We start from the raw sequence: 27,994 nt of genomic DNA, 5'->3' as shown, positions 1-27,994 counted from the left end.
CGGAGTCTTTTCTAACCGGGGTTTTGTGGAATGTACCCATGATGATATGATGATGATGATGATAAGCACCATGCCTTACCCCAACACGGGTAAGTTATGGTTTGAGATGGACGGAAGTATCATTTTTAAATTTCCCAGTCGTTTAATATCAATTTGTGGCGCTTTGAATACCAATTTGTGGCGCTTTGCATACCAGAATCATCCTAGACTTTCAGATTTTTTTAAATGATTTTTAAAAGCACATGGTTTAAAGTTTTGTAAAAAATGCACGTTTAATGTATTCTGAGGAAAGTAAGGAAAAATGAAAAAAATCAAATAAATACAGTAGACAGACAAAATATCCTTGGCGTAATCAGTAGCAGATATAGGATGCTCTAGGCTCTAAGCGGTAGCAAAGACATGGCCTCTCTGTTACTAAAATATATGGGACTGATATGACACTCTTACAATCTTTGGAGCTCTCGCATCGACGAAGCCTCCCATATCTGTTTAATCAACGTATTGTTAAAGCTGCCATTGTCACTGGCGGAATAACACGAGCGGAGGCCCTAATCAGACACACGAATGTAGGTCTTCCTGAAGAGTCGAGTGAGAAGTTGTAAGTGTAAATTCGGAACCCGGGAAAGGCTGAGAAGTAAATTTACTTGTGAGCGGGTGGTAGGTTCCTTTTCTCAGGGCTCCCTCGTCGGAACCCCCCTGGAGCCGCTTAATTTCTGTGCTCCTGAATCCACCCACTGGCCACTGATGTAGATGCATTAGTTTTCAATACTTACAACAAAGCTCCTTTTGACCATTTACTCCAATGTGACAGAACAACAAGCGAACCTGCTCGATTTACTGGTTCCTTCATACACAACCTTCCAAAGAAATTTGAACAAACACCCCAAAAGCTATGTTTGAATTTTACTTTTATTTTCTGTTTTTTTTTTTTATGCTTATTTTTTCAAAGTTTTCTTTAAATACCGATATTGTTTGTATGATTAGATTATTTAAACCTACATCTTCTTCATCAGACCACTATCTATCTTCCTGAACTTGATTCACTCGATGGCCTCATTTACGCACAAAAAAGCAGGTTAGTTTTCTCCGTCAATTGATCTTAAATGATGCGGCCAGCCGGCTACAAGTGAGACGAGAAACATATTTTACTCATTCTTCCATTACTCTGAACATCTTTCGCCCAATGCTAGTTCGGTCTGCTAGTTTTTTTAGCGGTTTCCTTTGCGTGTTGTCACAGTTGCCATTTTAGTTTTACATCTAAACAATAGTTTTGCTAATCGTATCAATTTCCGTGTTTGATTCGAACTCGGATTATACTGTTCCCGGTTTTAAAATGCCTTCCAATAACTACCATCCCGCTTACCATTTCTAGAACCAGAGGCAAGTGTGTTTTTGCGTTTGAGTGGATGATTCGGTAGGTAGAAGTGTTCTAGTGGACGTTTGCTAAAGGATATTATTTTACAATTTTTACAACGGGCCGTATGATTGCCCTACCTGCTTACTTTACGCTATTACGTCCGAGTTAGGTTTTCTATTGTGTTAACCAATCTATTGTAAATCAACTTTGAGAACGTCAACCCTCTTGCATGTTCATTTGGCTTTCCCCGTTTATTCCATTATTGTTATTTTTTTTATTAAATAAAATAATAATGCTAACCAAATTTAAAATACATGAACAGACAACCTCCGCAATGCTACTTAAAGCGAGCATTCGACGATCGACGGCGTTGCATGAAAACCATACTGTTGAAGAATAACTTAGCGACAAATTGTAACAAATTGTCCTACTCCTACAATGACGAGGCTATGAAAAGCATTCCTGGCATTGTTTTCAAATATCATTTTCTGGTGCGTTTCAGTTGAAGGGGCATTTTTGTGTTGCTTCAATAAAAGCTATGCTGCCAAATATTGCCTTTCGATTGCTTACTCCCGTACCTCGGCGGGCTATTATGCTGGTTTGTGTTTTCTGTGTGAGCAAACAAATTACGGGCTGCCCTGCATGCTGTCGTCGCTTTCGAGATACGTTACGTACGAGTCCGTACTATCCGGATGATGGTGCCCACTAAGATCCATGTGCGAACCGATTGGAGGAACCTGGCCTCCCTGGCCCGGCATGGGTGGCATTCCGCCGGGGCCACCTCCAGGACCGCCACCACCACCATTACCGACGTCGTAGCCATGCATCTAGAAATAGACAAAAGAGTACAAAATTAAGTACCATACAGCACACATTAAACAGGTTTCGGACATTTGTGTTTATGTGAGCGCTTCAATAAACTTATTTAAAATAAAGCTGAACACGCAGAGCAAATAACAGCACATATCCAATATCCATAACGAACGTCAGCCATGACGAACGGAAAACGAGAGAAAAAAAACAGACACATCCAAAAACTAACCAATGCAAAGAGCTTTAACGCATATTTCATGGATTGTTATAGCTACGTTGCAGTGGTAGAGGATGGTGCATCGTTTTGCTGGTTTTACTTGATTGGCTTAGGTTTGCATTTTTTGTATCGCGGCGAATCCTTTTTGCCGTCGTCTTCCGGCTTAATCAGCGTATTAATGGCGGCAACCTCCAAGACGGGATTTGTGTTGCGTTCTGTTTCCTTTAGCTTTTTTGCAATTTTCATCTCCTATCTACCTCTTTTGTTCGTACCATTGTGCTAACAAAACTGCCATTTTGTAGGTTCATCGTTTTGCATAGCAGCTGCACAGTTGTTTAACGTTAATAAAAAAAAAACGCAAATGTTGAGTTTGCAAGTTTGTAGGCTTCGTATAGAGGTTTTAAATTCCATACAATAGAGACAATTTTCATGACAGGCCTTATGAAGTGTTAACAATTTTACAACCTACTGCACTGTATATGATACTTGTCGTAAACCAGCAATAGTTTGCACGGGAAAAAGCACAATCATTCAACCAACAACAAAACAGTTGCGTTCTACGCGAACAGAACCAGTTGCGTTCGTTGACATTTTACGATCATAATACCAGCGATCATTGCTACTTTAACTTACCTGATTGACTAAATGCTGGAACGCGGGTGTGTGCGTATTGATCGACCCGTTGCTATCGAGATCAGAGTGGAGTGCAAAATCGGACAGTGCCTTCCACGGTGGCTGATACGCCGTTACCTCTAGGCCGTGCAGATTGAGCGGCGAGTCGTGTCTAACGGGCGAGCTGGCCACCATCGGTATACCCTGCATTCCGTAGCCCAACTTTCGACCTTCCTGTGGAGCAATCGAATTAAAAAGGTAGGGCAAACGTTACTCACTGACACTCCTCCCTGCCCATCGGCCGGCGAATAGATAGTGCAATGCTACCATGCTTACTTTCTCCTGCTGCATCTGCAGTTTCATTTGGATGGTTTTTTTCTTATCCTTGCAGCGCTTGTTCTGGAACCAAACCCGTATGACTCGCGGTGACAGACCGGTCATCTCCACTAGCTGCTCCTTCATCAGTGCGTCGGGGCGGGGGTTTGCATTGTAGCACGTACTGCGGGGTGGAGAAATGAAATGAAAGGTAAAATCAAACATAAAGAACATGCTTGGCGGTGTTGCAAGCTCGATAGTAGACGCATCTCAAATTGCACATGTGCATTATGGGTTGGTTTGCTGTGAAGCGCTGTGCAAACACTGTGCCTGCACGGTTTACCCAGATTACCGCGGCATACGCGTGCTTTGCGCGGGGCTGACGCATACGCTTTGCCATTCCGCAACCGAGCGACGCGGCATTATGGTAATAATTTGCACAATTTGTATTTCGCTTAGCAATCAATATTAATGATGGGCAACGCCATTCGACGCATGTGTGCGCCGGGCGATCGCATGCATATATGCGCTTCTAATTAGAGATAATTCACAGGCGACTGGAAGTTCGGTAGGTCGCACACGGTTTGCGCGTTACGGAGTTGAGTGACTGCAAGTGTGTCTCCAAGTGACTGTCAAGACGTGGTGGCGCTCATGCAGCATGACCGACTACCGGTTTGCTGTTGGCTGAAGATATTCATCAGAATCAGTTCCTCACTCTCTCGCTCCCTGACCCCCTCACCTGCATTTGGATAACGGCAAGATAACGCCTTAAAAATGTCGGTGCAATTGTGTGAAATTGCTGTTTGTGTTTGGCACACAAGAGAGATCAAACACCATTTTTCGCATAAAATTGCGTTTTGCAGATGAATTGTTTAGTCCACATTTTATTGTCTTGCTTTTGTTCACTGAAAGTATCTGAGAAAGTAGTGTCTCTGCTGCGTGCAAAATAATCGGGAAATAATGTAATAACAAAATATGCTTCTTGTGACGATGAAAGACGCATACATGAGAACATTCCATTAAACATTTTTAATCTCAGTCTAGTACATTATTTGGCACCACAGTAGCTAATAACGTTTTAGAAATCATTGATTGAATGCTACTATCATCATCATCATCATCATCATCATCATCATCATCTATAGAAATTGTATCGATCAAATGTGATGAAATGTATACGCATAAGCATTCCTAATTTTACCAATCAAAATTTTAGGTAATTTTAGGTTGCTGCCCATTGAAGCGCCAAAATGCGTGAATATACATCACACCGCTTCGGTAAATAATTTGCCCAATCATCCAAAGGGACCCATCAAATGTTGCAACTACAGAGTAGATACTTACCGTAGTGTGTGCAGCTGCTTCTCGTTTAAAACCGTCCGCACTCGCGTCGGTTTACCGTCCGAAGGTCCGGAGGGTCCTTTGCCTCGCAAGCTTTTATGAGATCCCGATTCGCTGCCAGAATCTGTGGAAGAAAAGAAAAACACGTTCGGTTAATTGTGTCGTCTATAAAGCTATGCTTAAGCTTAGATCATGCATTATCAGTTGCACTTAAATATTATCGATCGAGGATAAAATCCTGAATGATCTTATTAAGGAAAACTTTTCAGCCGCTTCTTTTAGGTACATTTTGTCAGGCAAACGGCACCGAACGGCACCAAAATTGCAAGAACGCATCGTGCACGGGAAAAGAAGAGTATCCGCAATGATAAAATTCATGTCAAACTTTGGTTCACATGAACTACATTTGCGTTGCACGGTGAAGATTGCCTTTTGTTTGTTTATTTTTTTGTATTCTTCTTTCTTTCTTTCTTGCCAGTCTACCGACCGCGGTTTCGCGGTCTGGTATCTGTATATCAACCGTGCGGCCAGCCGCGATTACATCTATTATTATTATTTCTCGTGTTTTGTTGATTTGCCGCCGCACCACAAAGTCCGGTATTGAATTGTACCGAAAGGCAACTGGGAACGAAAAGGAAGGAGCACACTATCGACTCCCGAAGTGAGTCAATTATTTGGTTGTAAGACTGTACTAGACGGCTAGAAGGTCTGGTACTCGGGAAAAGGCCACGGCACACGGTAAAAAGGGGTGAAGGTGTAGGGTTAAACAAGATAGGAGGTATAAGACAAAAAAAGAAGCTCGCACAACACAACAGTATGCTACGGTGCCGGGCTGTACCACGTCAATACACAAGCAAGCAAACCCAGGCAAGAGCAAAGAAAAACACAGGTACAAACACGGTACCGCCAAATTCGGCAGAATAGTAGAGATCCGCGATCAGTACCGATAATTATCAATACACGTCTAATTACGGGCGGGAAAATCGTTACCGAAATCGGAAACCCGAGCCACGAATGCTTGCCCAGGCTTGGCTGCCAGGGCGGCAGGCTTAAAGGCAGGAAAAGACAGCGCAGGAAACGTGCGGTCGAGGGAACGCATTTTCTCTGCAACATTTTCAACGATATTAAGTACTACGGTACAGTGATCGCGATTGCAATTATCGGTACTGCGATACCTATGAGGTGCCGGCCGCGGTACAAAAACATGCCCGGCGTAGGAGAAAGAGCAAAGGCATCGCGGGACATACATACAAGACGCGATGCTGTCGAATCAGTGGTGTGGGTGAGCAGTTTGGCAGGGTCAGTGGCAGGGTGTGGGTTCGGAGGGGATCGGGGAGAAGTAAACTTGTTGGCCTAAAATTGGAACATTTGTACTGTATGTAGGACTGCTTTATGCTTCGACCTTATGCTGTATGTTTGGTGTTGTTGCTCCGCTTCTACCACTTGTACAGCACTCTTCGAGGCATGTGATGTACGCGATTGTCGTTTGACGATTGCCGTCTCCATGGTAATTATTAGCAAGCGCAGAAGCTCAAAAATAGCGCTATTAACGATGTTTAAAAGAGTTGGACTAAGGCCCGTGTCCTATGAAAATGTTGAGGCAACATTTGTTCGAAGGCAATATTTCAAAATTTTCCTATTCATTTCAAAAACTGTGCACGTTTTGACGATAAAAATGGCTTAAAAATTAAGTTGAAATTTTAGTATCTGATTTGGTATGCAAACTGTTCGACAATCTTTCTATTACAAATAAATATGAAACAAATCGATTTGAAACAAAAATGTTCCCGCAACATGAATTTGACGATTTGGCAACAAATGTTCCCCCAACATTTTCATAGACCCGAGCCTAAGCGGTTGTAAAAGCCACATATAGCCACAGTATAGCATGTATGTCAAATACGATATTTGTTGAGTGGATGAAATGCTATGCAGTTTATGCAATATATGTACGTTGCCTGCCTGCATCATATGTATTTGGCATAAATTCTGTAGAAATGGGAAACATTAAACAAATAAACAGACAAACAAGCAAACGAACAAAATCAAAATATAAAGGAACAAAAAGAAACACCATATAAATGCATTCGGGCAGATGCTAGAGAACAAAACAACAAAAAAGTGTCTTTTGAAGTTTTCCCGCCACTATCAACAGAAGACAAACCCGAAAAAGATTCCGATCGAGCTCGCCTCCGCCTCGTTACCCTTTTTCGCATGTTCGACCAAACGTGCCGGAACACCGTCGTGCAACGGGGGGCTGCAGTGTGACAAGTTCGGCCGATGTAGACCGTGTGCCTGGAGTATTTACACAACCGAACATAAGTGGGTACAAGCTGATCGAGATTCAAGGCGGCAGGGCAAACGTGAAGGAACAAAATAAATACCGAAACCGGACATTTTGTGGTGTAGCATGTGGGAGTGGGGGTAACTCAGGGACACGAAGGACATACGCAGGCTGGTGGAGTGTGAAGGAACGGCACAACTACTCATCGTCATTACCATCATCAGTACCATCACCATCATTCTGGTAAAATGGGAAGGAATGAGCATCATCAACGGCCTCAAGTGGATCGTCACTAGATCGCCGTCATCAACCCGGACGTAAGTTGCCATACGACAATATCATCGATAGGGGTGGCGGCAGAAGAGGGAACCAGCTATCAGACAATATTTGTCCATGAAGCACTTGACCATAAGCCTAAAGCGATGCCGATCATTGTTACGCGTTTGAGGTACTTTAAAGCCGACTGGACTCATGAGTGACTTATGCCGCCTCGTTGGCGCAGGTTGATGTGTCGGGTGTGTGTTTTTGCTTATACTTTTCTATCACCGCTACCATCTGCCGTGGACGGAATAGTTATGCGCGAGCGGGGCAGGTGTGAATGTATATTTGATAAGCGATGGCGTCGATAAGAACTGATTAGCTATTCAATCGATCGATTGACAACATACGAAAAGATGAGTGAATTAAGATTGTTCGAAATGGAAGATTAAACTGTCAATGAGGCATAGTACAACGTTGTTGCTGACTGGCACGAAAAAAATGTTTCAATAAACATTCTTATTTACGACACACAATGTCGTACAATAATTTATGGAAGATGAGACATCAGACCTAGTCAAACAGATATTCAGACTTACCTGACATGGAGCCAAGTTCACTCGAGTGATTATTATTGCTTAAACTATTATTGTTGTTATTGGTACTGTTGTTGTTGTTGTTGTTGTTGTTGGCATTGCCGCTGATGTTGTTGTTGGGCTCTACACCCTGTATGAGGCCATTTTGGGACGATTTCTCCAAATGATCATGGTCCTCCTTACAGTACAGCGAACCACCATCCCGGAGCGCAAACTCGTCACCTATAGGGTTGTTTAAATGTTCAATTTTAAAAAAAAGCTACGAAAAACTTTTAACATTTAATGAACATTTACCTGGTATTAGTTGCCGAGCGCAGGCCGAACATCGGAAGCATTCTATGTGGTAGATTTTCGTTTTGGCCCGCATCACGAAGTCGTTTTTGCTAAAAGAGCTCCCGCACTTATCACATTTGGTACCGAATAATCTGTTTGGGAGTTAGGGGGGGAGGGGGTATTTTTTAAGCATTCTCAATTCAATTCGGATGCATTGAAGACAGTAAGACACTAACCTCACATAATCTCGCTTGCAATAGGTTTTGCCGTCACGCACGAAACAGGTACAGCTCTCGTCCAGAAATTGACGACATTCCTGGCACTTTAGGCAGGCCGCATGCCACTCGAGGTCTGGTGCGACACGCAGGATGTATTGGTCATGTATTTGACCGCCGCACCCAACGCACAGGGATAAGCGTTCTTTTTCTGTAAAACAAAAGTTAAAATTATATTTTTGTTTAGTGGTCCATAGTTTTTTTAGAATAAAGGAAAAAAAAATACAAAAAATATTGAAAAAAAATCGAATGATAGTAAATGATAGCAGTAAAACTACACTTTTTCCAACATGTAACATTTTATTTGTAATTGTCATTATATGTCAATGTTAACTTTCTGATTGTTTGTGATAGAGAACTCCAAACACATGTACCCAAATAATTAAATTAATTAAATTTGATTAAAACACAAAAAATCCCAATCAATTCACCAAAATGTGATTCGATTGCAGATTTCACGTCGAACTATTAAAACAAACCAACAAATGTAAGCATAAAAGCTGAACAAATGTATGTCTTAGTTTTAAAACTTTATCTTTATTTTCACATTGATTAAAATGTCAAAATTTAATGGTGAATAGCACAATAGATTAGTTACTACGAACACTGGGCTAGTATCAAATCAATTCCAAGCGAAGGTTTTGAACGAATTCTAGCGTTAAAGATTCTTCACCCTATGTTGTGATATATAGCGCGCTTGGATACGACGTGCTTACTTTGTAGGCGGAGCTTGCGCGGTACATATCACGCACACAAATACGTCTTATACACGCGAAGTCACACACACTAACCACGTCGTTCTATGTACATTCTACTATATACAATCGAGTACTTCGTGATTTGAAACTATTGTAAATTGTAAAGCTTCAGTTTTTTTAACAATTCATATTTTCTCGATATTTATTAAAAGAAAACAAATCCTCAAAAATATGAAAAATACCGTTCTTTTAGCTTAAAATTTTCCATTTTTTTAGTCCGAGAATATGAACACGATATGGTTGGTTCCTGCCACGCAATGCTTCAAAAACGAAATATGATAGCAATTGCGCTGAAGCATACCATTTACAGGACGCATTATCGACGCTACTATTTGAGATTCCGTCTGCCATTGTCACGCGAAAAGAGAAAACTCAATTGCACATTTTCTTCATACACCACTTCGTACACCGTACAGAAAACATGCTAATTTCTGTCATGCGATGCGAATGCACGAAACCTTGCGAGCGTTAAAGCTTGCTGTTGACGGAACGCTACGATAGCATACGGTATAACAGCATTTGTGATTTCACGAAATCACAAATATACGCGACTACTGCTAATAATCGACGAAAGTGTACTCCTCGGAGCTGTTTTCTCGGCTACGACAGTAAAATACTGGTTCTGGAGTGTATGATTATGGACGTTTGCATCGTTCGATGTACATTTCCAAAATTTTCCAAGGTTCGAACGATAACTCCCTTAGTCGTTTTTCCCTTTTATCTTTATGGCGGAAAACACTTAAGCCAGCAAGGACTAACTGAGGGGCCTGCGCTCAAAACTCAAACTCACTCGTCAGCCATCCGCCATTCCATGTACATTCAATACGCTCTGAGTCTTCAATCCGCTGGGAGATTGTTTTCCCCTACTACCTTAAACACATACTAGTGGAAAAGCAAATCTTTCCATCAGTCTCCGAACCACTGGGTTCCATTTATTGCTGCGGTTTTTCAAGTGGAAAGGGAAGTTTTTTTTTCATATTCTTTGTAGAACCATTCGATTGTTCCCCAACCTAAGGTACCCAAAGCGACATAATCGAAGAGCTCTTCTAAGCGGCTTTGTTTGAGCGGCAATGAAGGTTCATTTTAAACTTTTTGAAAAAAATATGTATGATTAGTTTAGCAAAATTGTAAGGTATATAAAACGGTGTGAAATGTGATACGACATAAAAAATAGCTCATGTATAGTTAAAATGTGAAACACAAAACAGTGGATAATTTTCAAAAAAAAATATATATAAAAATAAATTTATAAAAAGTGCAAGTAAAAGATGAACTTTGAGCGTTGCAGTAATGTTTAAGTAGCCCCGAGGTTGTTAAATTTATATAATTTTATTAAATTTCGTAGCAAGTTCTTGGCGGTCAGAATCCGAATCAAGGATAGTATTCTAATTAAAATGGATTATTCAACTAAAGGCTGTTTCGAGCAAATTTTATGTTGACAATTTCTTGAAAACTCCCGTAACGTGTATCTGACTCAACAAAAAAGATATAGCACTGCGGCCAAACCTTGCAGGGAATGGATGTTTTTTCTCATCTTGTTCAATTTCAATTAAAGCTGCAAAGTTTAACATATTACTCAACACTTTAAGTACATAGTGATCTACAACAAACACAACCTTTTTTATCAATTATAATTTTTTATCCTTCTTTCAAAGTCGTTCGTTCTTGATTAGTTCAAGTTTAAACATAAACAGCAACAAACATAATTTTCATAAGAATGTCCTCTCAGTTAAATTAATCAGCAGTTAGGTCTGCACATTAGAAGTTCTATTCGAGTGTGGCACATAGTTGAAAAATTAAACAAAAAATGTCTGGTGAAATTGAAGCACCTATCTACAGCTACAAACATTTTAATTATCATGACACTCGGTCACATTAACAACTTAATACGTTCAAATTATTCGTTCAATTAGTGGCAGCGTTAAACTGACACCACAAAAAGTGCCTTCTGAACACATGTACTATCGTACGAAGGATAAACGAATGCTTTTATATGTGTTGCTGAGTTTTCGTTTTTTGAGTTTTGTTTGGCATTTGCTAGAATTAAATTACCTACATTCTTAGCAATTGACATTGAGTTCCATTTTTTTGTATTGGATGCAAATTTTACAAACGCAAGATTCTATTGAAATTGAGCATGAAATGATCACGGGCTGTCCGGGGGATAATTTCATAAAAAAGGAAAAAAACAAACAAAAAATTCAAATGAATTTCCACGACTTTACACAAATAAATTATTCAATCAAACAAAGTCCTACAATTGGTGTGACGAACGAACGAAAACGGAAGAACCACGCATATAGATAGAACGAGCAAAACAGGATTCCGGTGTTAACGATCTCCAGTTCGCTACCGAACGATGGGGAGTGCTTTGAGTGCTGACAGCACCCAGGACTCATCCGGGAAAGCATCAACAGCCATCTTTATACCGGTTTCTGCATCAACCTCAATTCCGACCTAGCGTACTTTGCAATCCGCTTTTGTTGACTTCAAAGTTTGCCGACAACGGGAACCTGTTGTAGGCCTGTGGACTCAGTATAAACACGTCCACCGAAAACATACATTTTAAATAAGCATTCTTCAATTGGCTCTTGTACTCGCGGGGCGTGTGCGTCTGTAAAGTCCAGCATATTTCGTTTGCTTTTTTTTGCTTTTTCAAGTTTATATCGTGGTATCATGTAAAATTGTGCTGTATTTTTCAGAAGTGATACATTTTGGCCTAATTTATAATCCAAATGGGGTTTTCACTTCCATCCAGTGAAAAGGCAATTTGCAACTGCAACTGAATTTTTACTAATCGTTGCACATCGTGCTACTAAAACTATCAAATAAAATACATCAAAACCAAAAAGTCATATCATGAACGTTTACAAAATGAGACAGCCTAACGACTGATAAAAAAAATCAGTCAGTTTTGTTTTCCATTCCTTTTACTCTAGTTTGTTTCGCTTCTAATCGTACAGTTACCGCACGCGCCCGATTTTCATGGCAGAAAGGTTTTATGGTGATTAATTTTATGTTCGGCTCCCCTCAGTTTTCAAGCAAGCCAGGAAAAGCAATCTGAGCGAGTGTGTATCAACAATGCCAAAGCGTGTGTCACTTATAATAGGAATAAGAAAGCGAGAACATTTTATAAATAGTGAAATGTAAATTAAATTCTAAACAAATAAAATAATGTACAAATTTCGACTAAACGATTTATAAAGCTTACACATATACACATTCCGAACAAAGAACGAAACACCAAATGGCAAGCGGAACGTGGGTCAAGAACTTGCACGCGATCGACTAGTCCGTGGCACTAGTCCGTCGCAAATGGCTTCACTGGAAAGCTCTTTTGTGTTGCACCACACGGAAATGCCTGCTCTATCGGTTGCCAAGGGAGATAAACAGAAAAGCATCCACAGGCAGGAAGATAAACTCCAAAACAGGTATCTTGTTAGGTTAATTTGAGAGTGTTTTGTTACTCTCGGTCGGTGTTGTTGGTTTGGTGTATTGTTTTATTGTTTTTAATTTCGCCGTGCTTTGCTGTTCCACCCAAAAACTGCCTAAGCAACATTCGTGCCGTATACCTTGATCCTTGATGAATCGTTTGCATCGTTTCCAAAAGGTCTCGTTGATCTTTTTCTCTTGCCGTAACCATCGTCGCCGCCGTCATCGTCGTCGTCGTGGTTGTCTCGTTTTTATTACACCTTTATGATCACTTTTTTATAGGTTTAGATGCGTGTTGCTGCAAATGAGAGTCTCGGTGTGATGATCGCGCGTGTGCGGGATTTTTTTTTCTCTCTCTAGTTGTTGTATCTTCTATCACCTCCAAAACTCTTTCCTTTCATATATGCCGAGTTTACGGAGCGCACTAGCCGGGGTATTTTGTAGTTTAACTGCTAGTAACTCGCAAGCCAATACCATCCAGCTGTTGGCTTTTTGCCGGCCTGACAGCCAGACAGCCAGACAGATCATCATCGTCTCGTCAGACTGACGTCCAAACGTCAAGTGATGATGTAAAACTGGCATGTTGGAACCGGGGCACGGACGTGTGTGGGACAAAATAATTAAAAAACAAAACAAAACGAGAGAGCTGCGGCACGATAACCAAGTCAAGCAGTAATGCGATGGATTGGTACGAGATAAACGGATCGCAGTTCACCGACTGGAAACCGTTACAGACGACAGAGTCACTGTCCTGATCAGAGTCTGTCTTTCTGCCGGGCCCAAGACCGACGATTCCGGTGAGACAGTAGTGTTTACCTAGTTTATTACGGACGCCTGTCCGTCGACGGATCGCGCTAAGTAATCACGCGGTTTTGTCCTTGGCTGAAGCAAGAACCCAAAACAAAATCTCTCTCTCTCTTGTAACGATAAAACCGAACACAGCATCCCGACCGCTCTGCACCAAGGGTCAACGAGAAGGTGCTGCCGGTCTGGATGATCGTTGGTGCCCAAGCTACCATAAATATGTTGTTTGGTTTGGCTTCCAGCCCAGGCGCCGTCATGGTCATCGATAACTAGCTGTGACTGCACCTCCCAGTTGGCTATGCATCGGTGCCTTTATTTTCTATGCTGGTATGTGTGGTTGTGTGTGTTTTTTTGGTTTTGTTCATTCACTGTTTCTATACCCCCTTTCGAGGACCCTATTCTTCACGAAACTACAGCAGGACCGTTGCTATGCTGCGTTTAGATGCTAATGATGATGATGAAGACGATCGATTACATTAATGACACCGAATACCTACAAAATGTGTCACCTTAGAGGGTCGCTTATGGGTTGGAATTGATTTGAATATGGTTATCTTTCATTCCCATCTTTGGTTTGTTCGTGTTGATTCGGTGTTGTTCAAAGTATTGTGAATCTTAAAGCTGCCAGCCGCGTTTGATGTCTAGGATACGAGTATGGTTTGATGATAGCGATTTCATTGATAATAATACTATCGACGCAAAAGTGCGTACAATTATGCGCATCGGAACAAATCGTTATTAGCTATTACACATAACCGCGTTATGACGAAACGGATAAAGGGTTGACGAAACAGAAAAAAAATCGCCTAACGATCTTAATATGTCGTGAAATTATAAGTCGTGAGACATTTATTACACTTTCCATTCCGTTGAAAATCATTTAGTCGCAAGATTTGTTTGAAAATTGGAAAATTGGAAAGATAACTTGCCTTGTTTTTTCCGAAACTATGTGGCACACAAAAAAACAACTAAGAGCAACATGAAGCATGATCACCACATAGCGTGTTTACTCCACCAGTCAAAGCAGAGCATGCGTTAGGATGCTAGCAAATTCTCGAAACGAATGAGTAATCGAACTTAATGATCCAATCAACCACAAGAATGGTGACACATTGAAAATGAATGTCTGTCAGCAAGTGGATGGGGTGGAATGACGAAAGCACTGTGCTTGTTTCCTTCCCATCGTTCAATCAATTATCCTCATTCCTAGCACTCCGAGAACACTCCACCAGTGTTGAATGGAGGAAAAATTAACCAACCCAAAGGTAAATGATTAAAGTTGTAAACAATCATCCCAACAATCCGAACGGCGCCATCGGTCCTAAAGTGAGAAGATAGTCCTTCTGTGAGTAAAAATATCTACTTGGAAAGAACAGGGTAAGGTGAGGTTGGGATCGTTGGTAAGGCTAGCAAAACAATCGAAAGATTTAAACAAGCTTAAGGGGGTAAAATGCTTCTCGAAGGAGAAAGCTAAACATCCGTCGATTTTAGAAACGAGAACGTCTATTCGACCACTGAACTACGCGACCGGGCTGGTAATAATTCTCGTTTAATGGATTAATAATTTGTTATAAATTATGCTGATTTGCCGGACCCATGGTTCAGTTTTATGACCATCCATAAATCATAAGAGTCATCTCGTAAAGCTTTCGAGTTGAAATAGTATAAACGCTCAGCGAATTTTCGGAAGCACTTCGGGGTATGAGACGGATAGTAGTATACATTCTACGAAAACAAGAATCAACAAATCTAGTGTGTGTTGGGCATGGGTAGCTTATTAGGTATGATTTATTGTTTTTTTTTGCGTATAAGAATTCTTTCTCGTAAAAGCATTATTTTGATGTTTTTCTCTTGAAATTGTTGTTCCATAAACAATTCGTCGATACACGCGTTAGTTGAATATACAGATTAATAACAATATCAGTATTTTATAAAGTATACGAAACATTCCCCATACATCGTGTACGAGCACTGTTACAAGATAAAAAAGGCAGATGTACAATTTGCAAGATGCAATCGGGTGGCAAACTGACCTTAGCGTGACCATGTTAGAATGCCCTTGAAGTCGGCCATTTTTCAGTGCAATTCATTTGCAACATTTATAGTGAAAAAGTGCGTTCTTGTCGTAATCAACCGCCGTCTCTTCTGGCCTCTTGAATGAACCGAGACAAATGTATATTTCCAGCCGTGGTACACTTCAACGATCATCAAAGCGCATCGCCGAGTGGCAATGAGAATCGATCGTAAGTTGGCGTTAAAATATTGTTCAACTTCGAGAGGGGCACATCATATGAAACAGGGGCTGAAGTGTTGTGGCCCGATACAAGTAGTAAGAGTGCACCGCGTACATATCTGGCTTAGTTATTAAAGCGAGTTTGGCGAGATGGTGGATTCATTTTCTCGCAAGGGAGTGTCGTTACCGATCATGGATCGATCTTTGCCATGTTTTTTTTTATACGACCAACGAGATAGAGATTTTGTGCTGTATCGAAGAACAAATAGGTTGTTGTTTTTCTTAACGTTCTTTGTTCAACCGCCAATCAACTTATCCGTCCACGAGGCAGGACAATGCACCGAGCGCGGCGATGAAGCAATGTTTAGCATGGGCGTTGGATCAATCTTTTGTCTGGTTCGGTATCAACAAGAATCTTACTACGAGAGATCTGACCTTTGTTTGTGTTGGAGTTGTTTTATTTCTTCACACCTTGCTATGTTGTAAAATTTTAAGATTTATAACAGCCGTGTCCATTTCCTATTAGACGATTCTACCTAGCGAGTCCGACGGAGTTTTGCTCAAGAACTGTTAGTGTGAACGTTTCACCTCATGTTGACCAAAAGTTCATCGTTGGTGAATGATGAATGAATTCGATTGTATTTGGTTTGCTCGGTTTCAGACAATCGAAAAATCCGCTACTCGTCAATGTTTCTTTACACCGGTTCGAGATGCGTTTTATTTAAATTACCACCACCGTCGCCTAACTTGATGCGCAAGGCTGTAGTGGCCTTGGGATCCCATGACACTCCCGAATGGCAGCATCCAGACACTCGCAAGTATGTCACTAAGACCCTTCCTCTCCGGCCGAAGTGCCGATTAATGTTTGCTTTTGCGATTAGCAGGTATTAGCCATGTGTGGAGGGCCAATTAGCACGTGCGATCATTACCGAATCCAAACTATCTACCGCCATGCACCTGTGAGCCCTTACGTTCGGTCGTGGCAAGTAGGACCAAGTGTTCCAACCCAGGCCAGCAGTCTTGATCGGTCACTGACGGGGCATAGGTAGCGAAGATAAATTAGCGAATATCGCCGTGTCGGGTGATCGTGTCGCGGTCTTCCCGCGCAAGCTCTTTCGTCACCAGTGCGAGCCGCAGTTCTTTGCTCTGCTATGTCGTGCCCAAAGCCATAAGTCGGCACCAGCCCCGGGCTTATTTAAGAGCAGAAGCGGCAACGGCAGCCAAACTTCAACAGCTTTTGCTCACCGTAAGACTGGAGCGTTTATTTTTTGGTTTCGTTTTGGTGTTACGTTCTTGCCGCGCGGTATCGCTGCTCGAAGGTTGCTGGCATGCTGCACGCTACATCCCAGGCTCGGAGCTGCTGACTAGTTTTATTTATCGCGTTTGTGGGCCCATCACAGAGCTCGAAATGCAAAGCAGCGAAGAACTCGTGTTTGTGGGGAAGAAACAGGTAGCAAACTGTGGAGGAAGGGCAACCGAACAACCACGACTGATAAGCAGGCATATAACAGGACGAACTAAACCGAAAAGCGTCTTTGATGTTTCCTCAGAGGATTTTGCGGCATTCGGGATAGCTGGGCGGATTCGTTGGAAGCGCGTATAAAAAGAAATCGAACGAATTCGACAAAAAGAAAACGGCGATGATGAAAAGCGGAGTAAAGAACGGCATGAATAATGTCTTCCATCATTCTAGTACCGGCGCGAGCTGTAAGCTGCAAGCACGCGGGAGGAAACTGATGAAGTACCAACAACCTTACCAAAACCGACCGACACACCCGGCCACGGATCGCTGTTGCGGGGGAATGTAGCGGGGTTGTCGATTTTCCTTGCTGGAGGAATGATGTTTGGAAACGGTGACAAAAACATCATTTGGTTTGAAACTGTATATAGTAAAGGCCCGGTTACCGCGTGGAAATAAATCTTCTCGTTTCGGTACTGGACAGATCAGAAAACAGAGAACAGGGACAGTTTGGTGATACATCAACAACATCATACAACAACGGGATTGACAGGCGGATATTTTAGATAGTCAAAGAGTTATTGGGAAAAACAAACATTTCTAGCACTATTTTTTGTCATGAGCAAGTACGATCTACATATTAAACATTAGCACAGTATGTAACCATTTCACAGCTTCTCAATCCTTGAACAGTAACAACAAAATTCGCCGTAACTCCTGTTTATATGCAGGGTTAAGTCAAAGGTTTCTACTTTCAATCATCGGTAAGCTTCCAATCTTCAATTGCTTCCAAATCGTCTGACGTAACTACAGTAGCATTTGTTTGAGTCGATCAATATTATTTTAACGGAAGTGTGAAAGTAGAGTGTACATACGATGTCTTGTTAGCAAAGCACGTGATCTGTGCTTTTGGCTGGAAATTTCGAATAGAGTTGAGCACAAGCTGCCATCCAAGACGATGTTGATATCGTTTGGTCGTAGATTACAAACGATCTTTAGCAGCAGCCTTAACAACACATAGCACATCGCAGAAAACCTATTCGTGTTCCGAAAGGTCGTGCATTGGATATGGAAGGTTTTGTTTCATCGTTTGCTCACTGCGCTTTATACTGCTTTCACACTTGGACATGCTAATTTATGAAAAATGTGACTCTAATAAGAAAAACATACATAATTTGTTTATAAATCTATAAAACCGACCACACACAACGTGGCGTGGTGTGGCACTTGTTGAATTTCCTCTCGTGTCGTTTGAAGATACGAGATCTTATGGTCATCACTTTTGATGTTCGTTACCATCGTCGTCGTTGTGGTCATCGTCATCGTCGTCGTGGTCGTCGTCAACGTCTTCTGAATCGTTCCGTTCAACGACTTCTTCATCAACACTGGGCAAACGTTGTGGACTCTGACTTGACATTCGGTCGGAAGCTGAGATCAAGGCGTCAAAAAGTCACACGCATATGCGATCGTGCGGCGGTTGCATGGTATTGAAACGAAGAACCTATCTAGCAAAGATTTATTGCACTAAATTCGGAAGGTGGCATAAAAAGTTACGAATAGGTATGTTTAGGAAAGAAATAACGAGAGAGAATTTGGCGAATATTTATCGGACAGCTCAAGGAATCAACCGGTTGGTGAATGGCACGAATCGTTGCAAATAAACTTTTGGTGCAACGGTGCAAATGCAACGAAATTATATGTATTTATGTTGGAATCCCTGCTTGTACGGTAATATTATTTTGTAAGATAATTATGTTTACAAAACAGAAAAAAACATCTGTATATACAAATGAGTTACGAATTCTGTATCCACAGTTGTAAATAATTTAACATCCTTTTTAGACAGTTTATTACGGGAAACTTTAGTCATCAAGGAATCATGATTTCTAAACGTACCTATTGTAAATTATTACCTTTGTCATTCTTACATATACAGGAGGATATGCGGTTAAACGAATAGTGACACATTTGGACCGGAATTGTATAATATGCGAAAGTACTCATACACTTCCAACGGTCTGGGTAGTAATGTAGTGAAAAAAAAACCGCAGCTAAGTAGGGACCGCCAAAAATGTGTTATCGCAAACTGCTTATCGCATTTCCGATTGACAGATTTCCGATTCCAATTCATTTGCGTGCCCTTCGAAAAAATCATCTCCACCGTTCGGCGGTAATATCAGACAAACGCACAGAACAAACGATTCTGCAATCGATTCTGGCATGGGCTCTTATCTCGAAGGTAACTCGTGGAGCCCAATCCGCGTTGTTCTTTTCATCGTCAATTTTTCTTTGCTCCTGCTAAGATTTTCTGCTTTCCGTCGCCGCCGTTTGGTGGTGCTTAATTTGCATTAACATGGCGGCAATTCCTTTGCGCGGTAGGATCGCGAATGATTGTGGTTTTCGTGATGGCTAAAGTTGTCGGCAATGATCTGAAGCAAAAAACAGCGTTGCACAGGAACAGTAAAAAACAAAACACACCAGACACATATGGTGTACATTCGCTGTGGAAAGGTTACACATGGGTATAAGAAAAAATCATATACAACAGAGCCTTGAGGTCGGGGAATCTTGTCGTTTTGGAGCACCAATCTGTTTGGATTGTGTGACGCAGGACAGTACTTTAAGTAAAAACCTTAGTTTTTCTGTATTTTTACCAGTAATTTGACAGGAAATGCAATATGAAAAATATGGTAGATGCATTTGAAAAAAACTAATATAAATAAAATGGTGTCAAAAATTCGGCTCGGATGTGATGCTGCCTCACCGCGCTAAAGCATGGAACTTTTTGTTATGTTTTTTTTTTGCCCTTATGTGCTGTAAAAGGGCTGGTAAAGGATACAAGGTATTCGCCATCGTCTGCCTGTTGATATCGTTTCGTGATGTTGTTACATTCTCTTTCTTTTGCACAGGAATACCGCCCGACAAACAATCCCGCGCAACTAAACTGGCCACACCGCATGCTGCACGACTGTGCCAGCCCTCCAGGCAGGTTCGTTTATATTTTTTGCCTTAATAAAATAACCCAATACGCGAGGCCAAGCCAATCTTTGCTGTGACTTATAAGTGCCGAGAGACTGGCAGACCAGCGTGGTCAAGGTAGAGACCGCATAACCGAAAGAACGGAACCGAACGAAATGGTAATCAAATTTGCATAAAATCGTGGTGGTGTCGTCATGAAGTACGGATTCTCCTCTACGCTAACCCGCTGCTGTTCCTGCGCTGGCATTTGAAAGCTGCTCGCACGCAGAGTGTATTGGTTTTTAATAAATTATTTAGCAAATTTATTTTGAAGTTAATAGAGGAATTTTGTAAATTTATTTTGTTTTATTATTCTACGGTGTAGTGAGGCGGCGTGTGGTGTTGATTTTTGCAGTGCCATAAGCTGGCAAATGGATAAAGAACTAAGCTCGCCGCCAGAGGAAAAGTGCCGACCGGCTTCGGCTTCTCACATCTCACTTGTTAGCAAAGGTTGACCGCCGTTGATCCTACGGCGCGAAGGTGCCTTTTAGTTTGGCTGGCATTCTTTCTGAGAGGGGAAGGTTGAGAGCATTTTTTGTGTGTGCTTTATTTTGACTTTTCGATCGATCTTCCCGATCTAGCACTGGGGTAGGTTTCGGTTGTATGTGTGTGTGTGTGTGTGTGTGTGTGTGTGTGTGTGCGTGTGTGTGTGTGTGTGTGTGTGTGTGTGTGTGTGTGTGTGTGTGTGTGTGTGTGTGTGTGTGTGTGTGTGTGTGTGTGTGTGTGTGTGTGTGTGTGTGTGTGTGTGTGTGTGTGTGTGTGTGTGTGTGTGTGTGTGTGTGTGTGTGTGTGTGTGTGTGTGTGTGTGTGTGTGTGTGTGTGTGTGTGTGTGTGTGTGTGTGTGTGTATAATTATGGAAAGTGAATCGATCGAGATTAAGGCTACTGTTACACAACAACGCCAACGTGGCCACTAATATGGGCAGTCCGTCATCGCGCGGGCAAATGAGATAAATCCGAAAGCTCACCCGCAAGTGCTGCCGTGTCGGCTACAGGATAGAGAATCGGATCGGAACCCAACGTCGATCGGATTCACGTCACGTCAGATTGACCAGCTGATTAATTCTTCTAAAATCGCTACTAATGCCCAATGTTTCATAGTCCGACGGTTGTGGGACAGATTTTATATGAGTGTTCATTTCTTGAATCACGTGTTGCCGTGTCGACCGGCAAGCACAGCATGTTTGACGGTTAGTTGATGGGATCTGTCACTGGCGATCGAGATGTTGAGCTTGATCTCTGTTTTGCGCCGGGCCGGAGATTTGGAAAGATTCACGCAACCGGTAGCAAACATTTAATGCTATCCAATTACCGAAGTCCATGTGCTGTCGGGTTGCATGTCGCATCTTTCATACCGCTGGTACACGAAAGAAAAGTAGCATTTCACGACAGTTTTGTTATTTAATTTTTTTCAACAGTTGTAGTAAAATTTTTGAACCGTGTTTTATTTCCACCTTGAATACCCTACAGCTTGCATTAAAAAGCAAATAGGAAACGGAAGCGGCTGTGGAAAGGCAATCTATAACGAGTTCCCAAGCCACATAAAATCTGACAGCCTCTGGATGCAGTAGAGTAAACAACAGCCCTGAAACAAAAATGCTATTTGTTCCGGTTCTCAAGTATCCAATGCACATTTTCCGATATGAATATCAAATTCCATTTTCGTTCTTAGTTTGATTCTCGTGTTGTAAATAAAATACCCGCTCATCCGTCCATTAGTGAATTGGTCCATTGAATACACCTGCAGCATTTCATCATTTCGATGTCCGGCGTGTAAACTTGGGGAATTTTACCGGAACAACTTCCTCGACCAGGAAGGAAGAACTCTCGAGACCGATGAGACTGCTGGAGGTAATCCTGAAAAATAATCAATATTCGTTGCATTCATTCGATGTTGGAAAATCGGAATGGAAAATGTAATCAATTTGATTCAGATTATTTCCAATTTTGTGCGGATGTAGTCCATCCTGATGCCATCCACTGTTTGCAGTATTGAAATGAGTTCAATTAGTAAGGGACAATGATATGTTCCCACATTCAGAAACAAACCCACCAGCATCTCCCGCACCCAATACGGGCAATTTTGTTTGTTTACACTTCGTCGGTGGAAAACACCAAAACGACCGTTTTGTCGATCGTGCGGGGCATCCGTCAACATGATGTTTATCATGCGAGGTCCCGCGGGACCCACCCCGAATGGGAATGCTGCGCGATCGATTCAACCATTCGACCACCGTTGGGAACTTTCTTTCAATTTTTGCTATGGGTCAGTTTGGGACAACACCAGGCCGCAGACCGGCTTGGGTGGTTTGGCTTGGCTGTGCTTAGATGAATAATTTCTACACGAATTGTAATTGAATAAACAACCGAGAGACTTGCTTGCGATCGACTGCTAAACGCTGGTTCAAAGTGTTGCCGGCCGGTGGTGAACATCGGAGTGGTGAAACAGATGTTGGAAATAATTGGAATATGATTGGGCTGGAACATTGTGTGGCTTGGAAGGTTTCTGTGCCAGCTGCAATACTTGTGATGCGTATTGTAACATGCAATACTGAAGCAAGTGCAAAACGAGACCAAACGAAACGGATCCGTCGCATTACTGTGCGTGTGGGAACGTGGAGGAATGTTTATGGAATGTAGCAATTATTGAATTCAATTAGCCGAACTGAGAGTATGTGAAAACGATGTGCAAGAAAACGATTCAATTCCGAGCGGATCACGCTTCATCATTGTTCCAGTTTTAATCCATTCTTCCAATTATACAAAATAAAGGATGGTGTCGTGGCTGCAAAATTCACATAATATCTTAACAGATTTGTAGCAAGTCTTGGTCTGTCCTCAGAGAGTCCAACCGGCAACCACATTCACCAGGGCCAGGGTGCTGATCTAGATAAAGGTAAAACAAAAGTCCAGTGAATTGAAACATGGAAGTTTACGAAGACGATCATCATCATCTGAGCAACTGTTGCTACTGTTGGTAATGAAACACATAATGAGGATGAGTGTGAGGTGCATTTGAGTGGAAAATAGATACAGTGAATGAATGTCCAACATCCACGACGTGGGTGCACTAAGCATAAAACCTCCATCTTCGGAGGCTCAGCAAATGGTTGTGGTTCTGGAAAATGGTCTTCGTCATTTCGTTGAAAATGGATGTTTTTTTTTCTCTTCAAGCAAACTAATCGTCATAATCGCTTAGCTATGCAAAGGAACTATAAGCATTATTTATGATAATCCATATTCATATCGCTAGCTAATTCTACATTTTACTGTTTATTAATCATGCGTATGAATAATTCGTACACGTTTTGTGCCGTTGCCCATTATCCTTCGCCCTTTATGCCGTTGCCGGAGCCGGTTCATAGCAACGTTCAAGTTTCTTGACCAATATTTCGTGGTGGCAAGTAAAGAGCTAGATAGGGCACCGTTACGACAAACAGTAGATCGTACAGAACGAACAAATTTCCAAAAGAATTCTGCGGAAATTCATCTCTTTTACGTAGGGTGTCCGTATGCATATGGTTCGCAGGAAGAAACCGTGAACATGACAGTAATATGAGGCGCAAAAGCTGCTTTCAAGGTGTGCTACAGTTTTATTACATTCCTCAGAAACCTTTATCTGATTCCCTCAAGGCAAGACAACCTGATGCCTGTAGTCGGTTTAGGTTGAGCAAAATGCAAACAAAAAACCAAACTGCACATTACGTGATCTGCCATTTCGACTACAGTATTTTTGCTGTAGGTGGGATTGAGGTTACTCTTGCAATGGTTCCGATGGTGGGGCAACGAGAAGGCATCTTCTCGGTAATTAAATAATTTTCACTATCCTATCGCCACAAACAGCAAATCGTGCCTTTTAATGGCTTTACCACGATGTGATGACGCGCAAAAAGCGTTAAAACCCAAGCGTTCAACATCGCGCACATCAGGATCAGACAACGTTTGGCAGATTCTGGCCTGGTTACACAAGGTTCAGTCGGATTTTCCTAGAGTCAGTTCCTTTTTTCCTTCTCTTGTAACGGTCATCAGAGAACTATCCCGAAACGACATCTCGCTGGAGGCTGCCATGAAAGCCAAGCAACAGATAGCACGGAACACAAGAATTGAGAAAGAGAGAGAAAGATGGTTGTGGTCCGTGGTCGATCGTAAAATAGTGTGAACTTTATATTCTCCTTAAATTATCTGGTCGTTTATCGGTTTTATGGAGGTTCCTGTTTAAGGTGTCCATTTCTTCTATGACGCCGCAATGCCGACAGACAAACCGTACGGCAAATACCTTTACTTTGTGGTCACCTCAGCTGTAGTGCGAGGTCAGCTGTGTGTTTTTATTTTCAGTGTTTGTTTCACCGTATGGTCAGGTAAGATTGGCCAGATTGGACTCTCCAAAACTGTTTGGGGGACCTGGGAGTAGCGTTTGGGTATGACTTTTTTCACTGCGCCAGTGGGCACTCGAGCATAAAGCTGTTGGACCTTGATGAACCTTCCATTTCCAATGTCTTCGTCAGTCCAATTATGATGTAACATGTTGGATGGTGGTACTAACAAAACCAAAAGGGAAGCACTGTTGTAAGCACTCACCAGAGCGAAGGCTGTAACACAAATTAATTAGAGTAAAAAATACTATAACGAGAGCTTATATTTTTCCCTACTTGTATATGCATGAAGTACGTTTAGTTATGTATTAACCAGCAAAATGCTCCAAACAGATAGTCCTTTTGGAAACAATTAAAAAAACAGCATACACCTCAAACACCGTCGGTCGAGGGAGTTTAATGCGTTATTACTTCACACCACGTCCGAATGACAATGCTTTCAACTCTAAATGCATGCTTTGCCAATCGATTTTCTATGTGCACTCGGCTGTGCAACTGCCGCGATATAAAAAAAATATACACCCGATCCGCGTGATTGACATGCACAAACAATCTAGACAGACAGATGGAGTAAATGGCCAATATTCCATTTTCAGTCAGTGCCGGCTCGTGGTGTATATTTATAAAGGCAAAAAGGTTCGACTCCTGCACACGCAAATACACATGTTTTACTTTTCAACTGCATCGAGTCGCAGCATTCCCTCATACCCATTTTCCGACGGCTTCACAGAATAAAGCGTGCAGCATACAACAACACCAACAACAACAAAAACATAATTTTCCTTCAAGAGGTTAGTTTTTGTTCCTTTTTACTTCGCTTTGAAAAATAACTGCTGGAAAAAATGATGTTTCCACCATTCGGGCGTTTTGAAACTGAAGTGCATGCTGTTGTAGTCACCGTGCAGCGCTGCTTTGGATTGAGATCGAATCGGGCTATCCCGCCGAGTCTGCACCCAGAGACATTAAACTGGGAAGTGAACTATTCCAAGTTGGCTCTCCCCGTCGCCACCAAACTATTCCATTACCACGCAAGCAGTGCCATGCCGGCTAATGGAGACGGGTGAACCCAAAATCGCTTCGATCGTCAATAAAACACTTGCTTCTTGCTCGATGATGGATGACGCGTGGAATTGTATAACAGACCTCTGGGGGAGGAGTGTGAAACCTTTGCTCTCGAGCGATGTTTTGACGAGTCGTCTACGATGCAGCAAAGATTGACACTTTTGTGCGCCTAATGCGTAATGTGTTTATTGAAGATCCACACCAGCTGTTCCATCGACGGGGATCAGGAAGTTGGCAATGGCAGTGGTAACGAGAGGTAAGGATGTTATCTTAAAAGCCATAGTGAAAAGCAGATGAGTGGAAATGTGATTCGGATCAGCTAAAGCTATTTAGTGACAGTTTCTCACATACTGAAAAATAGCTCGTTGGTGGTCGATCAATGGAAACATTAAAGCATAAACATCGAAACATGGCTTTCGGCTCCTACTAATCACGCACATAGCAGTAGGTTTGAATTATACACTAAATTTGTTCTCTGCTAGCCATCTGAGCCATCTGAATTAGAGGTAAGGATGTTATCTTAAAAGCCATAGTGAAAAGCAGATGAGTGGAAATGTGATTCGGATCAGCTAAAGCTATTTAAAGCCATCTGAGCCATCTGAATTAGAGGTAAGGATGTTATCTTAAAAGCCATAGTGAAAAGCAGATGAGTGGAAATGTGATTCGGATCAGCTAAAGCTACCTCTAAAGTAATAATTCTCTATGCATTGCTGTAAGCATATTGGGCAAATTTACATCTGCAACGAAAACGATGATTGCAATGCTAAACAAGTAACTGGTTTGAAGCAGTTATGGTATTGTTCAAAGCAGGCTTGAAAATTATGTAGAAAGTGTGGGAATTCCGTGCTACCGGTTAAGGAACAACTGGTTATGAAAACTGTAAACCGGCATGTGTTGGATTTTCCCACTTTAAGGTGTCATTGTTGGGAAATATTTTACAAGCCATTTGCGTGCGTAATTTTACAACAAAAACATATGCAAACAATGGGACACTGGATGATGTACCGACCAGACTTATTTGAAACCAGGTTTTATTTTCTTATTTGAGTTTAGCTTGGCACCAAAAGTTAAAATAGTTCAAGCAAGTCTAAAAACTGATCAATTAACAGAGTTAATGCACTTTTGTTTCTTGCTTAGACCATTATTTATGCTTTATAATGCCTAACACGCTTATGCCAGCCTCTGTGCACGTTGTTTATTTATTACAAAGGTATCGTTATCAACGAAAAATATACAACTCTAGTCCCACTACAGTATTGCAAACGTATTAGACGTAAGATTGTCCAATCTAGAACTGTCACTTACTTGGATGAATGTTTGGTCCATGGCAACTGCTGTCCAAAGAATCCAGATGATGGTTCATTACCAGCGACGGTTGCACCAGTCCACCTCTATGATTGTGTAAGGGTAGTTGGTGTGCCAATGGGCCACCGATCTCTGCCATTACCATATAGGATGATTTTGGTGGGAAAGATGTTGATCAGGACTTGTAGTACTGCGATGCCTATAAAGGAACCGCTGGTTTCTGCTCCGATCGCTGGATATCAGCACTATTTTTCTCTAAGGCACACACTGAATGCTTTTTTGAGGAGGGTTTCCGATGTTTGGAAATGTGCGATGGTTTCTATTGGACGCCTGCTTGATGCTTTTGAGGCTGTTGCATTTTCTACGAATTGCAGCACTACTATCGGATACACTGTTTACTATTCGCCAACTGCTTACAACAATTTATTCCAGAGCACTAGCACAGAAAACTACACAATCCAGCATAATTGCCCGTTAGTCGCACAGCATTTCAGTATGAGGATGAGGATTGCGAAGATTTGCTCCCGTATTACTTAAAAAATAATTTCGGATTGCTTTTGATAACACTTCCACTGTGGAACACGCGCGACATGCAAAACAAATACAAAACAAAGAAACTCAAATAAATTAACTTATTATAATTAATTGTCACTAAGGTCACAGCACTGGTTTCGGATTGCGAAAAGCTTAATGCTTTTCGACGATTTTGTTTGACGTATTAGTTTTCCGACAATGCTTAACGCACATAAATCCTCGGAGGTCGAAAATTCGGAAAAACTACGATGCCGAAAAAAACTGCGGTACGTACGCGGAGAACACGCACGCACGAGAGCTGAACTAGAACTGAAACGATATTTACAAAGCATGTATCTACGCACCTATATGTACGCAGCTTATGTACGCACACTAGGCGAAAAAGGACACAAATCAGAAATTGAGATCTTATTCGAGTATTAATAGTTTCAATCATTCCGACCGATTAGATAATTTAGTGGATCGTATAATAAATGATTTAAAAAATAACTCTGCATATATTATTACAACTTGTAACAGAGATTTCCATAATACAAAACGAAAAAAAAACATAAAAAAATATGAGCGTAATTATGCGTACATTCTTTGTTTGACCGAAGTTGTTGATTAATAAATAAACATATTTTTTATAATTATAAAACTTAACGCGTATAGATCTAAAAAATACTCAAATTTA

At 41.6% G+C, this 27,994-nt stretch overlaps 1 protein-coding gene across 2 annotated transcripts; it reads right to left on the bottom strand.

Moving 5' to 3' along the window:
- Positions 1 to 906: 906 nt before the first annotated feature.
- LOC121596755 (insulin gene enhancer protein isl-1) lies at positions 907 to 27,616 on the bottom strand. Of its 2 annotated transcripts, XM_041921959.1 has the most exons (9): positions 27,530 to 27,616; positions 26,785 to 27,356; positions 8,303 to 8,492; positions 8,088 to 8,218; positions 7,797 to 8,015; positions 4,659 to 4,779; positions 3,336 to 3,498; positions 3,021 to 3,233; positions 908 to 2,184 (listed from the first exon to the last, which is right to left on the bottom strand). In XM_041921959.1, the coding sequence occupies exons 2-9, from the start codon at positions 26,927 to 26,929 to the stop codon at positions 1,984 to 1,986; spliced, it is 1,383 nt and encodes a 460-aa protein (XP_041777893.1). In that variant the 5' UTR covers positions 26,930 to 27,356; positions 27,530 to 27,616; the 3' UTR covers positions 908 to 1,983. The 2 variants fall into 2 exon arrangements, with proteins under 2 accessions (XP_041777894.1, XP_041777893.1); XM_041921960.1 differs by lacking the exons at positions 26,785 to 27,356; positions 27,530 to 27,616 and adding an exon at positions 8,821 to 8,901 and having other exon boundaries at positions 907 to 2,184.
- Between the last annotated feature and the right edge of the window lie 378 nt (positions 27,617 to 27,994).

The sequence above is a fragment of the Anopheles merus genome, chromosome 3R (assembly GCF_017562075.2).
Source record: "Anopheles merus strain MAF chromosome 3R, AmerM5.1, whole genome shotgun sequence".
Taxonomy (NCBI): domain Eukaryota; kingdom Metazoa; phylum Arthropoda; class Insecta; order Diptera; family Culicidae; genus Anopheles; species Anopheles merus.
This window is presented reverse-complemented; position numbering and strand designations above follow the sequence as displayed.